Source organism: Bos taurus, chromosome 27 (assembly GCF_002263795.3).
Source record: "Bos taurus isolate L1 Dominette 01449 registration number 42190680 breed Hereford chromosome 27, ARS-UCD2.0, whole genome shotgun sequence".
Taxonomy (NCBI): domain Eukaryota; kingdom Metazoa; phylum Chordata; class Mammalia; order Artiodactyla; family Bovidae; genus Bos; species Bos taurus.
Genome location: NC_037354.1, coordinates 2,481,964 through 2,495,471, shown reverse-complemented (window position 1 = coordinate 2,495,471; position 13,508 = coordinate 2,481,964). Strand labels below are relative to the sequence as shown.

At 40.3% G+C, this 13,508-nt stretch overlaps 1 protein-coding gene across 2 annotated transcripts in view; it reads left to right on the top strand.

The window, feature by feature from the left end:
- Positions 1 to 13,508, top strand: part of CSMD1 (CUB and Sushi multiple domains 1) — a 2,064,317-nt gene that overhangs the window by 1,717,981 nt on the left and 332,828 nt on the right. For both annotated transcript variants that reach the window (XM_059882319.1, XM_024986326.2), the window contains exon 23: positions 2,845 to 3,001. In XM_059882319.1, the coding sequence (XP_059738302.1) occupies positions 2,845 to 3,001 (157 nt within the window). The remainder of the gene's footprint in view (positions 1 to 2,844; positions 3,002 to 13,508) is intronic.

The window sequence follows — 13,508 nt, the reverse complement described above, 5'->3', positions numbered from 1 at the left end:
GCTAATAAAGATCAAAGTGTTAAAAAGTTTCATGTGGGATTATCTTAATTTTAATTAATTTTATTGGCATATAGTTGTGTTAGTTTCTACTGTCCAGCAATGTGAATCAGTTATATGTATACATATATCCATTATTGATACTATACTTAAAATAGATAAGTAATGAGAACCTCCTGTATAACTTAGGTAATGCTATGCTCTTTGGTAACCTAAATGGGAAGGAAATCCAAAAAAGGGGATATAGGTATAGAGATTATCTTAATTTTTGATCTTAAATGCTGTTTACATTGCCCCCATATAAATAGCATGATTTATACCATACAAAGGCCACATTTCCTATGTATACACCCTCCCACACATATAAACATGATGTTTCCTTGTTTTGAATGGAAGAATCATGAAAGAGAGGTATATTAATAGTTCTAAGGAGAATGCCATGGTAAAATACGTAGTGGAGAGAGAGGTTAGTTTTGGAAAGAGCTCTGCAGGGTAGCGCCTACAGGCCTAGGGCTGGTCTCGGCATTGTCATTCCAGGATCCCTTGCGATGTTTTCTAACCTGTACTCATCTGGTCCCTTGGCTGTTCCACACAGAGCATATGGCACTGATTAGGTGCCAAGCTCTGAGGAGATTTTGTAGTGCAACTAGTTACAGTCCTGCACTAATGTGAGACCCAAGGAGCCTTTTCCTAATGACCGAAAGGGACACTTTGATTCTAGCTGCTTGTAGATGAGGAAATACACTACGAGGTGTTATCTTGAGCTAAAATTGCTCGTCACTAATTTCATTGGAATTAAAAGTCAATGCCTTTGCCTTCCAACACTATCTGGGTTGTTGCTTGTGATACATGTGAAGCATGAATCCAGATTTTCAACTTGAGAGAACTGACAACATAATATCCACACTCGTCAGTTACTTCTTCATTCAGAGATTTTCACTGTCAAGCCCAGTGCTAATTGCTGGTGATGTAGACAGATAAGACAGAATTACTCTTCTGCAGAAGCTTGTAGTTCAGCATGGCAGTGGGTCAGTTTTTGTGGTTGTAGATGAGAGGGTCCTGGGCACTATTTGCTGTCTATGTGAGCTATTAAATCTCAGAGAAGCACTCAGACAAGCCAGGATCAGTGGAGGCGACCAGCAAATGGTGCTTCAGAGCTTTGAGGACTAAACCTAGGCATGTGTTTATCTGCTTTAATGCTGCCTCCTCTCTACAGATTCTTGTGAATCACAGAGAATTACATGGCATGTGAGGTAACATAAGACCTTGCTGGAGAGGCCTGGACACTTTATTTTTCAGCCAGAATGCTCTGGATTTAAAAGTCTTTGTAATCTGGGTGTCAGAAATTAAAGCATGTACATTAAGCCAAACAATGATTTGTCCAGTACTAGCTTGACGCTAGTAAAGGGTATTTGATTCTCCTAACTCGAGCATGAGTGTATTGAATTAAAATGCAATCCAATCGTGAACCATAAAATTAGTTATTCCAAATGTGTCCTCTCCATTTAGGAGTGTGTGAACCTGTATGTCAGTCTGTCAAGCAGCATTCGTGGTTTCCATGCACATCAGAAGAGTGATGGGAGAGGAAAAGGAAGAGTTAATCTCTGTGAGGGAACTAGACCGCTCTGGGGGGCTACCAAGCACTGTGATGTTTTAATTAGTTAGGATTTTTTCATCGAGGAAAGCTGGATGTTCTCCAGTATGATGTGATACATTTGCATTCTTTCTTCTAAAAAGCCCGCATCCATACATGGTCCCTCGCTATGAACACTCACAATGTTCCAAGGCAAGTGGCCGAGCCTCTCCCACTAAGCGTTCCAGTGTTGACCACTTACTGATGGTGTGAGGGCTCAGTGCTGAATTCCACTAGAACGTGAACACGTTTTTTCCGGCATTAGGAAGGTTCTGTCCACGCCCTAAGATTGTTTGACACAGTCCCTGCTGGGGCAATGTGGCTGGCACCCCTGTACTCCTAGTGTGGACCTGAGAAGGCACCACTTCATCTCCCTTGGGGCTTCCCTGGTGGCTTATGTGGTAAAGAACCCTCCTGCAGTGCAGGAGACCCAGGCTCAATCTGTGAGTCAGTAGGATCCCCTGGAGGAGGAAATGGCTCCCCACTCCAGTATTCTTGCCTGGAGAATCCCATGGACCGAGGAGCCTAGTGGTGTACAGGTCATGGAGTCGCAAAGAGTCAGATACAACTGAATGACTTACACTTTCGCACTTTCCTTTCCCTCACCCATGATGTCTACTCAAAACCGAGCCCAGTCCTCTTGCCTTCCAGACACCCAGAGTGTCCACTCAGGCTGTACAACCTCCTAGAAAGACAAGAGTCAATCTCGAAGTGCTTCAGAGCAAGACCAGACACCAATTCCTCTGTTAGGGCAAATTCAAAGCTGAAGTCACCGCAGGCACAGGGATGAGAAAGTGGGACAAAGCTTTGGCACCACACCCTGTGACACGTTCCGATGGGAGAGGGGATGTCCACAGTGAACCGCAACATGTGCTTTCAAACTCTGCACATGGATCGGGAGGGAGGGAATGTGGTAGCCTCTGGAACCGGGAAATGCAGACGCCTAGTGATTCCATTTTACATGAGCAGAGAGAACCCAGCATGATGCAGATAAATGACCTGGGCACAAGTGGAATCTTTTGTTTTTAATGTAAAGGTAAAAGTTAGAGAAAAAAGGATGGTCTGGCAGTGCCTACTCGGCTTTCTATAAACTGTGTAGCTTTCTAAAGAATTGTATAAAACTGTGTGTTTGAAAGTTTGAATTTCTTGTTAAAATTGCTGGCATATGAACAGAGCTCAGTGACCAGGGTGCTCGTGCTGTGGGTTCTCCTCAGGTCTATGATGGAAAGGACAGCTCGTCACGGCCCCTGGGTGCCTTCACTAGGAACGAGCTGGTGGGGCTCATCCTGAACAGCACCTCCAACCACCTGTGGCTGGAGTTCAACTCCAACGGATCCGACACGGACCAGGGCTTTCAGCTCACCTACACCAGTAAGTGCTGAGCAGGTTAACCCTCTCGCATTACTTTTATTTTCTCGGGATACAGCTGTTACTTCACTAATATGATACCTTTTAAATATCAATTTTTTTTTCCTGGGCCCCCTCTTGTGCTTTTGGATTGCTGTTTAATTCTGTGAATTGTTGAACAGGCAGTAAATTTAGACACATTACCAGAAGCAGGAGTCTGAAGTATATTTATTTAGGCATATTCAAACTCTCTTAACGTGGCTGTACGTGAAAAGAAAATGTCATGACATTGAAGAGATATTAGGGTCAAAGTGATTATGATTTAATGCACCTGACAAAAATTCATAGACATATGTATGAAAGATTTTGAATGGATGATACAATTGATAGTAACTCTCTTTGAATGCCTACGACACATTGATACTTTTCTGTTATATCTATTACATTCTATACATTCTGTAAGATAGATTACATGTGTGCAAAATATAATAAATAATTTATACATATAAATACACAGGTACACACATATGGGTGTATGTATCTCAACTCTGTTGTAAGCACTTTCTTCTCACAACTAATTTCCTATGAGAAAACTAAACACAAGTAATTGCAGCATGTGTCCAAGTTATCAGGTAGTGAGCCAGTAGAACCAGGATTGGATCTGGAGCTCACAGTTGTTTGTTTGTTTTAACTTTTTTAAAAAAAAGTATAAAGCAATTAGCAATGCTGTGATTGTTTCAGGTGAACAGCAAAAGGATTCACCCATGTGTGTGTGTGTGTGTGTGTCCATTCTCCCCAACATTCCCCTCCCATCCAGGCTGCCACATAGCATTGAGCAGAGTTCCCCGTGCTATACAGTAGGTCCCTGTTGGTTATCCATTTTAAACATAGCACTGTGTACGTGTCCATCCAAAACTCCCTAACTATCCCTTCCCTCCAGCCCTCACCCCTGGCAACCATAAGATTGTTCTCTAAGTCTATGTAGCTCACAGTTTTAAGCAGTGTTCTTGTGTCCCCTATTAATATAATTAATATAAGTTAATATGGAAATGCCTTTTTTTTTAAAGAAAAATAAAGTTTAAAAAGTAGCTATTTGGTATGGGTAACTAATTAAAATTGAGTAATAAATTAACTAAAATGCTTAAAATCCACAAGACAGCCCAATTCTTCACTGATTTGATGATTAAAAATCTTTGTGATACCAAATACTATGACATAGGAAATTAAAATTTTTGGATTTTGAGCATGAAAGTATGTTAATGATTATCAAGACTGATTCCTTTATTTGACAGATAAGCAAATGAAGGCCTGAAAAAGATAATAACTATCTCAGACACAAAGCTAACCCAGAGGCCTTAAAGGAAGATTAATTGCCTCAAATCCCCCTTGGTAGGTGAAATTGCATTTGAAGAATTACAAGCCTTTTGGGAAAAACAGAATTACAGTCTCACGGACATGATGAGAAAACAAATGTTTCACTTTCATAAAAATAACCATTTAAAAGACTCCATGAAGTGAAACCATATTAGTTATATTGTATGCAAATAAATTGCTAGCAATTATATTACCAAATAAATGTATGATTATAATTTTTGTTTACTAGAATTCTTCTTTTCAGAATTTCACACTCAAAAAAGTTTCACAGAGTTCTTATCAAGCCAGTTTGCTCTGCTTGCAGATAAAATGTAAACCAGCCTGATCTCTTTTTATTCCTGCTGCGGGTTTTTCATCAAACACTCATCAAATGTAACTTATTGCTTGTATGTGTCAATACTCGCTTCCCAGCTCTTACACTGGTCTTACAGTTTAGAGGAACATGGGTACTTGAGAAGGAGGATAGTGTGAATACTCTCCAGGTAACTTTCTGAGTTTACTGGAGTCAGGGCAAGCCCCAGGACACCTGGATTTCCTCCACCTCTTGTATTGTGTTAGCTTCTCTGACAAATCGTGCTTCTTACAATGCCTTGTCAGCGAAGAGCTGAAAACCTTGGTCCTCTCTCTTCTGTGCATCTTCACTACTGAATTCTTGGTGCCACCCTGGCGTGGAGGTTACTAAGCCTCATAGAAATGTATCATGTTTGATGTGTTATACCACATTATTTCTCAACCTTAGTTACCCCATTCTATTTTCCCTCTAACAATTTCAAAGGAGAGAATTTCTTAAAAAAAAAAAAAAAAACTTTTTATTGTATATTAGAGCATAGCTGATTAACAATGCTGTGATAGTTTCAGGTAGACAGAGAAGGGACTCAGGCACACATATACACATGTCCATTCTCTGTCAAACTCCCCTCTCATCCAGGCTGTCACATAGCATTGAGCAGAGTTCTCTGTGCTATACAGTAGGTCCTTGTTGCTTATTCATTTTAAACATCGTAGTCTGTACATGTCCATCCCAATCTCCCTAACCATCCCTTCCCCTTATCCTTCCCCCCTGCAACCATAAGTTTGTTCTCTCAGTCTGTGAGTCTCTTTTTGTTTTGTAAGTTCGTTTGTATCACTTCTTTTTAGATGTCACATATAAGGAATGACATGGCATTTCTGCTTCTCTGACTTACTTCGCCCAGTATGACAATCTCCAGGTCCATCCATGGCGCTGCAAATGGCATCATTTTATTCTTTTTAATGGCTGAGTAAAATTCCATTGAATGTTGTGGTATATATGTACCACATCTTCGTTATCCGTTTTTCCGTCGATGAACATTTAGGCTGCCTCCATGCCTCAGCTATCATGAACAGTGCTAGAGTGAACACTGGGGTGCATGTACGAGAACAGTGATTTTAAATTCATGAGCATTCATTTCATATAGTCTCATGGTCATGCAAAAGACATCAGGAAGCAAATTCACACCTGCTGGAGTTTATAGTCACTTTATTTTTTTTTACTTTATTTATTTTTATTTTTTTCTGGAAATTCTTTTTTTTTAATTATTTTATTTTTAACTTTACAATATTGTATTGGTTTTGCCATATATCAACATGAATCCGCCACAGGTATGCACGTGTTCCCCATCCTGAACCCTCCTCCCTCCTCCCTCCCCATACCATCACTCTGGATCACTTTATTTCTTTATCACTGAAATGGGGGCTACTGAACTGTTTCCAGAATCCTGACTTCCCCTTTATTTTCCAAGTGGCACTGAAGAAAGCCCATATACCCTAAAAGCCTGTGACTGGAGTGACGTTAGAGGCTGCAGGCTTCATCTGTGTGTCATGCTCACATTCCCTTGTCAAGAAGAGTGGCGTCAATGTGTTCTTCTCATTCCCTCCAGCCAGCACGTGATGTTTGTCCCTGGTTCTCCATGTCACTGTCCAGTCTGTTAGAACTTTTGCTTGTCCTCCCATTTCTGAGTAACTTTGAGAAAATTTGAAGCCATGGATCTATTCATGGGCACTTTCCAATTATGTGAACTTTATTTTTTTTTAACACAGCAGCACAAACTTTCTAAAAGAGTAAGAAAGAAATACTGGTGACTGCATGAATTTAGCTCTTAGTTGAATCAACTCGATGGGAGTAGCTCTCTTTCCTGCCTGTCTACCCTCTTTGCCCTCACCTTCAATAACACAGATGCTCCCTGGGTACAAGTCTTGTTCCCAAGATTTTCCTGGAGCTAGAACGCACTGCCAGATAGAAAAAAAAAAGATATTTATAATATAAAATGGATGGTGCTGATGGTTATAATCAAAATATTATTAATTTATCTTTAAATTCTTAGGTTTAAATACTCAGTAATTAAGATAAGTCCTGGGTGTTATTGGAAGGACTGATGATGAAGTTGAAACTCCAGTACTTTGGCCACCTCATGCGAAGAGTTGACTCATTGGAAAAGACTCTGATGTTGGGAGAGATTGGGGGCAGGAGGAGAAGGGGACGACAGAGGATGAGATGGCTGGATGGCATCACTGACTTGATGGACGTGAGTCTGAATGAACTCTGGGAGTTGGTGAATGACAGGGAGGCCTTGCGTGCTGCAATTCATGGGGTTGCAAAGAGTTGGACACGACTGAGCGACTGAACTGAACTGAATTAAGAAATTCCAAGCTCGTTCAATATGATTGAACACCCTCATCAACTCTTCATCTCTAAAAGGTGGTTTGGAAATAATTTTGTTGTTATTGTTCAGTCGCTAAATCTTTCCAGTTCTTTGCAACCCAATGGACCACAGCAAACCAAGCTTCCCTGTCCTTCACTATCTCCTTGAGTTTGCTCAAACTCATGTCTATGAATTCAGTGATGTCATTCAACCATTTCATCCTCTGTTTCCCCTCCTCCTCCTGCCCTCAGTCTTTTCAACATCAGGGTCTTTCCCAATGAGTTGGCTCTTCATATCAGGTGGCCAAAGTGTTGGAGCTTCAGCTTTAGCATCAGTGCTTCCCATGAATATTCAGAGTTGATTTCCTTTAAGGTTGACTGGTTTGATCTCCTTGCTGTAAGGGACTCTCAAGAGTCTTATCCAGTACCGCAGTTCAAAAGTATCAATTCTTTGGTGCTCAGGTTTCTTTATGGTCCAACTCAAATCTGTATATGACTACTGGAAAAACCATAACTTTGACTATACGGACTTTTGTTGGCAAAGTGATGTCTTTGCTTTTTAATAAGGTGTCTAGGTTTCTCATAACTTTTCTTCCAAGGAGTAAGTGTCTTTTAATCTGTGGCTGCAGTTGCCATCCACAGTGATTTTGGAGTCCAGGAGAATAAATGGTCGAAAACCGTTTTGAGCCAATTATTAAAGCTTAAGACTATTGGAGGACACTTTCAACTATTTTCAAAAGACTTTTATAATTGCCTCTTGCTAGTTAATTGCATTACTTAAGGAAACATTCATATTTAAATGTTTCAAATCCATAATTAATCTACACACAAGTGGATTAGAAAATGTCAACAGAGAGTAAATATATAGCTTAATAAACATCTTGAAGGTTTTCAAATGAGTACAAATCATATTTGTATATCCTTTAATATTTAGAGCATACTCCTGAGTACCTTGTAATTTTACCATCTTGGCAATTCCAGGTCTTGATAAATAGCCCCTTTAACTCTCCCTCATAAGTTAGAAACTTTTAATTTTCCAAATATGTAAGTGCTTTGCTGAAACATCCACATACAGGTTGATGCAGCCTGGATCCAATCCAGGTCTTCCCAACAAAGGTCAGCACTGTCAATGGCCTTGTTTTAAAATACTTTAGATGATCTCACAGATGAGTTCCACATTAATTGACTGATATTTATATATGTAAAGGCACTGGCAAGGGAGGAAAGCCAGGCATCTTTGGGACAAATAGGAAAAATTATATTAGTACCCACTTAATGAGCAAGTACTGATTTCTGAATAGGAAGTTAGAGCAGCATATAGCTGAGAGAGCAATAGCTGGTAAAAAAACAAAACAAAACAAAAAACACACTGTGATTTCTTACAGATTTGTCCATTTTCATAATAGATGATAGTCTTCTAATGCTGCAATTATGTCAAATAGAGGCATAAACCATAAGCTTGTCCAGATCAAGAAGTGTGGGTGTTTGTTTTTTAATTCCCCTCTGTACCTCACACAGGTGTCTGATCTGCAGTGTAAAAAGCTTAGACTGGATCTCCATTATTCACACTGTATTCTGCAGAGCACAAAAATTCTGCAGAGCTTTCTCAGGGCAATAAGAGCTTCTCCTTATTTAACATAAGCATTTTGTTTTATTCCAGTGATTATAACATTCTTCAAATGTCAGGAAAAGTCACATTACAATGGGTTGCTATGTCTTCTAAATATTTCAGCAAATATTTTTTAAAGGAAAAAAGATTTAGAAATTTAAAAAAAATCCTTGTTGAATTCAGAATTCTTTAAAAAATACATTAACCCCTTTCAATTTCTGAAAGGATGTTCCCAGAATAGTTACTCCTCAGAAACAGTTCCCACATGATTCTCTGGCTATATACTATTTACTGACTTAAATAAAGGGAAGTAAACAAAACTCAGTCACAATTCAACAAAAATTCTTGGTCTCTGGGGGTGTCATGAAAGAACTGTGTTTTAGACCAGTTACTCTGGGTCAATTTGGTAGGTCTGTTTGCCAATTAATCAGAGACTGTCTATGCATTACTTGTGTACTGAATGTCTAGATTGTACTGAGACAGAGAAAGCAAAAGCCATGGTTCCTGTTCAAAGATAAATAGCTTAGTATAGTCAGGTGTCACACTTGTTGAAACCTGGTCAGTAGAAATGTGGCTACATCCTCATATTCTCAAATACGGGATGGACCAGCAGGAGGTGCTGCAGGAGTCTGTTCTTGGCCCTGATTTCCATCAAACCATATGTCAAAGTCTTTTGATTTTGACCCTTAATATATTTGACCCTCACTACATTTCATCTTTACATGAGTTTGTTCTTGTCTCCAAGAAAACTATAGTTCCTTCATGATAATATGTGATTCTAATATCCCAAGATTTAGAAATACATGTGAGATATATATATATATATATATATATATATATATATCAGTTCAGTTGCTCAATCATGTCCTACTCTTTGCAACCACATGAACTGCAGAATGTCAGACTTCCGTATCCTTCACCAACTCCCAGAGCTTGCTCAAACTCATGTCCATGGAGTCAGTGATACCATCCACACATTTCATCCTCTGTCATCCTCTTCTCCTCCTGCTTTCAATCTTTCCCAGTGTCAGGATCTTTTTCAATGAGTCTGTTCTTCGCATCAAGTGGCCAAATTATTGGAGATCCAGCTTCAGCATCAGTCTTTCCAATGAATCTTCAGGACTGATTTCCTTTAGGATTGACTAGTCTGATCTCTTTGTAGTCCAAGGGGCTCTCAACAGTCTCTCCAACACAACAGTTCAAAAGCATCAATTCTTTGGCACTCAGCTTTCTTTATAGTCCAACTCTCACATCCATACATGACTACTGAGAAAAACCATAGCTTTGACTAGACAGACCTTTTTTGGCAAAGTAATGTCTTTAATATGCTGTCTAGGTTGGTCATAGTTTTTCTTCCAGGTCGCAAGCATCTTTGATTTCATGGCTACAGTCACCATCTGCAGTGATTTTGGAGCCCCCCAAAATAAAATCTCTTACTGTTCCCATCTTTTTGCCATGAAGTGATGGGACCAGATGCCATGATCTTAGTTTCCTGAATGTTGAGTTTTAACCCAACTTTTTCACTCTCCTCTTTCACTTTCATCAAGAGGCTCTTTAGTTCTTCACTTTCTACCATAAGGGTAGTGTTATATGTGTATCTGAGGCTATTGATATTTCTCCCAGTGAACTTGATTCCAGCTTGTGCCTCATCCAGTCTGGCATTTTGCATGATGTACTCTGCATATAAGTTAAACAAGTAGGATGACAATATATAGCCTTGGCATACTCCTTTCCTGATTTGGAACCAGTCTGTTGTTCCATGTCCAGTTCTAACTGTTGGACGCAGGTCAGGTGGTCTGGTATTCCCATCTCTTTAAGAATTTTCCACATTTTGTTGTGATCCACACAGTCAAAATCTTTGGTGTAGTTGATAAAGCAGAAGTAGATGTTTTTCTGGAACTCCCCTACTTTTTTGAAGATCCAGGAGATGTTGGCAATTTGATCTCTGGTTCCTCTGGCTTTTCTAAATCTAGCTTGAACATTTGAAAGTTCATGGGTCACGTACTGTTTAAGCCTAGCTTGGAGAATTTTGAGCATTACTTTGCTAGCATGTGAGATGAGTGCAATTGTGCAATAGTTTGAACGTTCTTTGTCATTGCCTTTTGCCGGGGTCCAGCCCCAGCTGATCCAGGGTATTCGAAGGAGAGACGGCATAGGTGACCTATTTATTTAAATATTTATCAAAGATATAAAGAGTAACAGAATAAGGATAGCTCAGTGAGGAAATTCAGTGGAGAAAAGAGGCTGAAATAAGGATAGCTCAGTGAGGAAATTCAGTGGAGAAAAGAGGCTGAGTAATTCATCCAGAAGGTAAGAGAAAGAACGACATGGTGAGACCAAGTTTCGGTGAACAAGGCCCGCACTTTATTTTCCAAAGTAGTTTTTATACCTTAAGTTATGCATAGAGGATAATGGGGGAAGGGGTAGAGTCATGCAGCAAGCCAGGCTTTCTTCCTGCAAACTTATCATATGCAAAAGCTTAGGTGATTTGCATCATCTTCTGGCCTGGAGGCCTGTTAACATTTTAAGACCCTTTCTTCAGAAAACTTATTTTTCTCTAAAGGTGATTGGTCAGGAGCCACCCTCCAAAAGCATTAGATAAAGTTGCATTCCTACAGAGCAAAGGTGTGGTGGGCTATAACAAGAAAAAGAATTAACTCAAGGGTCCCAGGTTACAAACATTAAAGCTACTATTTACACCAATTATATTAATCAATACACTGCCAAGGACACAGCAGGTAAGGGATATGGAGACTTAGCAGCAAACATTGGCCCAACAAGTGAAAAACCCTTCACCAATACAATTTCTAATCAATCTTTTAACTGCTCAAAGGAATCTGTGTTTAGACAGTTTAGAACATCTCCTGCCTCTCACAGTTGGGAGGCTCTGAACAATCACATGTGGCCGGAAAAACCTATTCAGGCAGGCTAGAGGATTTCCAAAGGAGTTTGTAGGTTAAACACTGTCACACCCAGGAATTATTAACTGGAGCTGTAAGCTAACTCTTGTTTCAGAGAGAGGTAGTGGGGGACAGCCCCCCGGAAAGTCAGAGGTGTAGGTGAGAGCACAAAGCAGAAAGTAGGCAGACTCTGGTTTTGGGGGTAGATACTCGAGAATTTCCAGGGGGACTCCTGAGGCTCGATCCCGCCTTTGTGTATGCCAAGCCTCCTTCCTCATGACCTTTGTCATGGGTGGAGCTCCTCACGCTGGCTCCTGGCAGTGATAGAATTCCAGTTGAGCTATTCCAGATCCTGAAAGATGATGCTGTGGAAAGTGCTGCACTCAATATGCAATATGCACTCAATATGCGATATGCCGGCTCCCGGCAGCCTTTCTTTGGGATTGGAATGAAAACTGACATTTTCCAGTCCTGTGGCCACTGCTGAGTTTTCCAAATTTGCTGGCCTATTGAGTGCAGCACCTTAACAGCATCATCTTTTAGGATATGAAATAGTGCAACTGGAATTCCATTATTTATTTCACAAATAAATATATATTCCATTTATATTTATTTGTGGTTATGGGCTTCCCTGGTGGCTCAGAGGTTAAAGCGTCTGCCTGCAATGCAGGAGACCTGGGTTCAATCCCTGGGTTAGGGAGATCCCCTGGAGAAGGAGATGGCAGCCCACTCTGGTATTCTTGCCTGGAGAATCCCATGGATGGAGGAGCCTGGTAGGCTACAGTCCAAGGGGTCACAAAGAGTTGGACATGACTGAGCGACTTCACTCACTCACTCGCTCATGGCACATATACCCTGGAGAAGGGAATGGCAACTGACTCCAGTATTCTTGCTGGGAAATTCCATGGACAGAGGAGCCTGGTGGGCTGCAGTCCATGACGTTGCAAAGAGACAAACTCAACTGAACACCTGAACCACCAGCACCATGGCAGATATAATTTTCCAGAGCAATGAGACAGATCTTTGAAAGCTGCATTAATCCTAGAAGGCTCCAGAAGTTTCTTTCCCTTCTGCTAGATGCCCTTTGCCTCATTCCTTAAGATCATTCTTAAATGCTATTTTTCATGTAAAGGTTGCTCTGCTGTTGAGAATCATCTGCCCTCCTGCATCCCCCAGGCCCTGTACATTTTTTCTCTACATCTTTTGTTTTTACCAATAGAAGGTGAGGTTTATAAGAGGGGTGATCTTAACTTCATCTTCTGTTATCACCTCCAGAAGCACTTAGCAAATGATAATTGTGTTGACCTAGATTTGCATGAAAGGACACAGATTACAGATGTGGAGAGCTGAATGTTATCTTTGAGCTCGTGAGATAATGAATACAAATGTCTGAACAGAATGGAAGATGAATGATGAGGAGAATAAAGAAAACAAAATGAGCTGCAGGAACCTGGTTATGGACGCCTTTGAAAGCTAGTCAGTGGTGTTGGTCAACATGATGGCTAAGCCATTATTAATAGTACTGGAGGAACAAAATTAATAGAAGTCTAGGATGACCCAGAGGGATGGTATGGGGAGGGAGGAGGGAGGGAGGTTCAGGATGGGGAACATGAGTATACCTGTGGCAGATGCATGTTGATGTATGACAAAACCAATACAATATTGTAAAGTAATTAACCTCCAATTAAAATAAATAAATTTATATTTTAAAAAGAAAATTAAAAAAAAAAAGAAGTCTAGAATTGAAAGAAGAGGATGATGACAACCCAAGTGCTCTGTCTATGCTGTTGCTAACCACGGGTGCTCTGAGAGTAAAGGAGGAAAAACTACATGCTGACTTTTACAATAATACATAATGGGACAGAGCAGAAATATGCACTCATTTTTACTTGTAAATGAAGTAGTCAGATTACATATTGTATATACCTTTTAAAAGAAAAAGAAGCAAAAGAAGGGATGCCTTGAGAGGGTGGTGTGGGATAGTCAGTA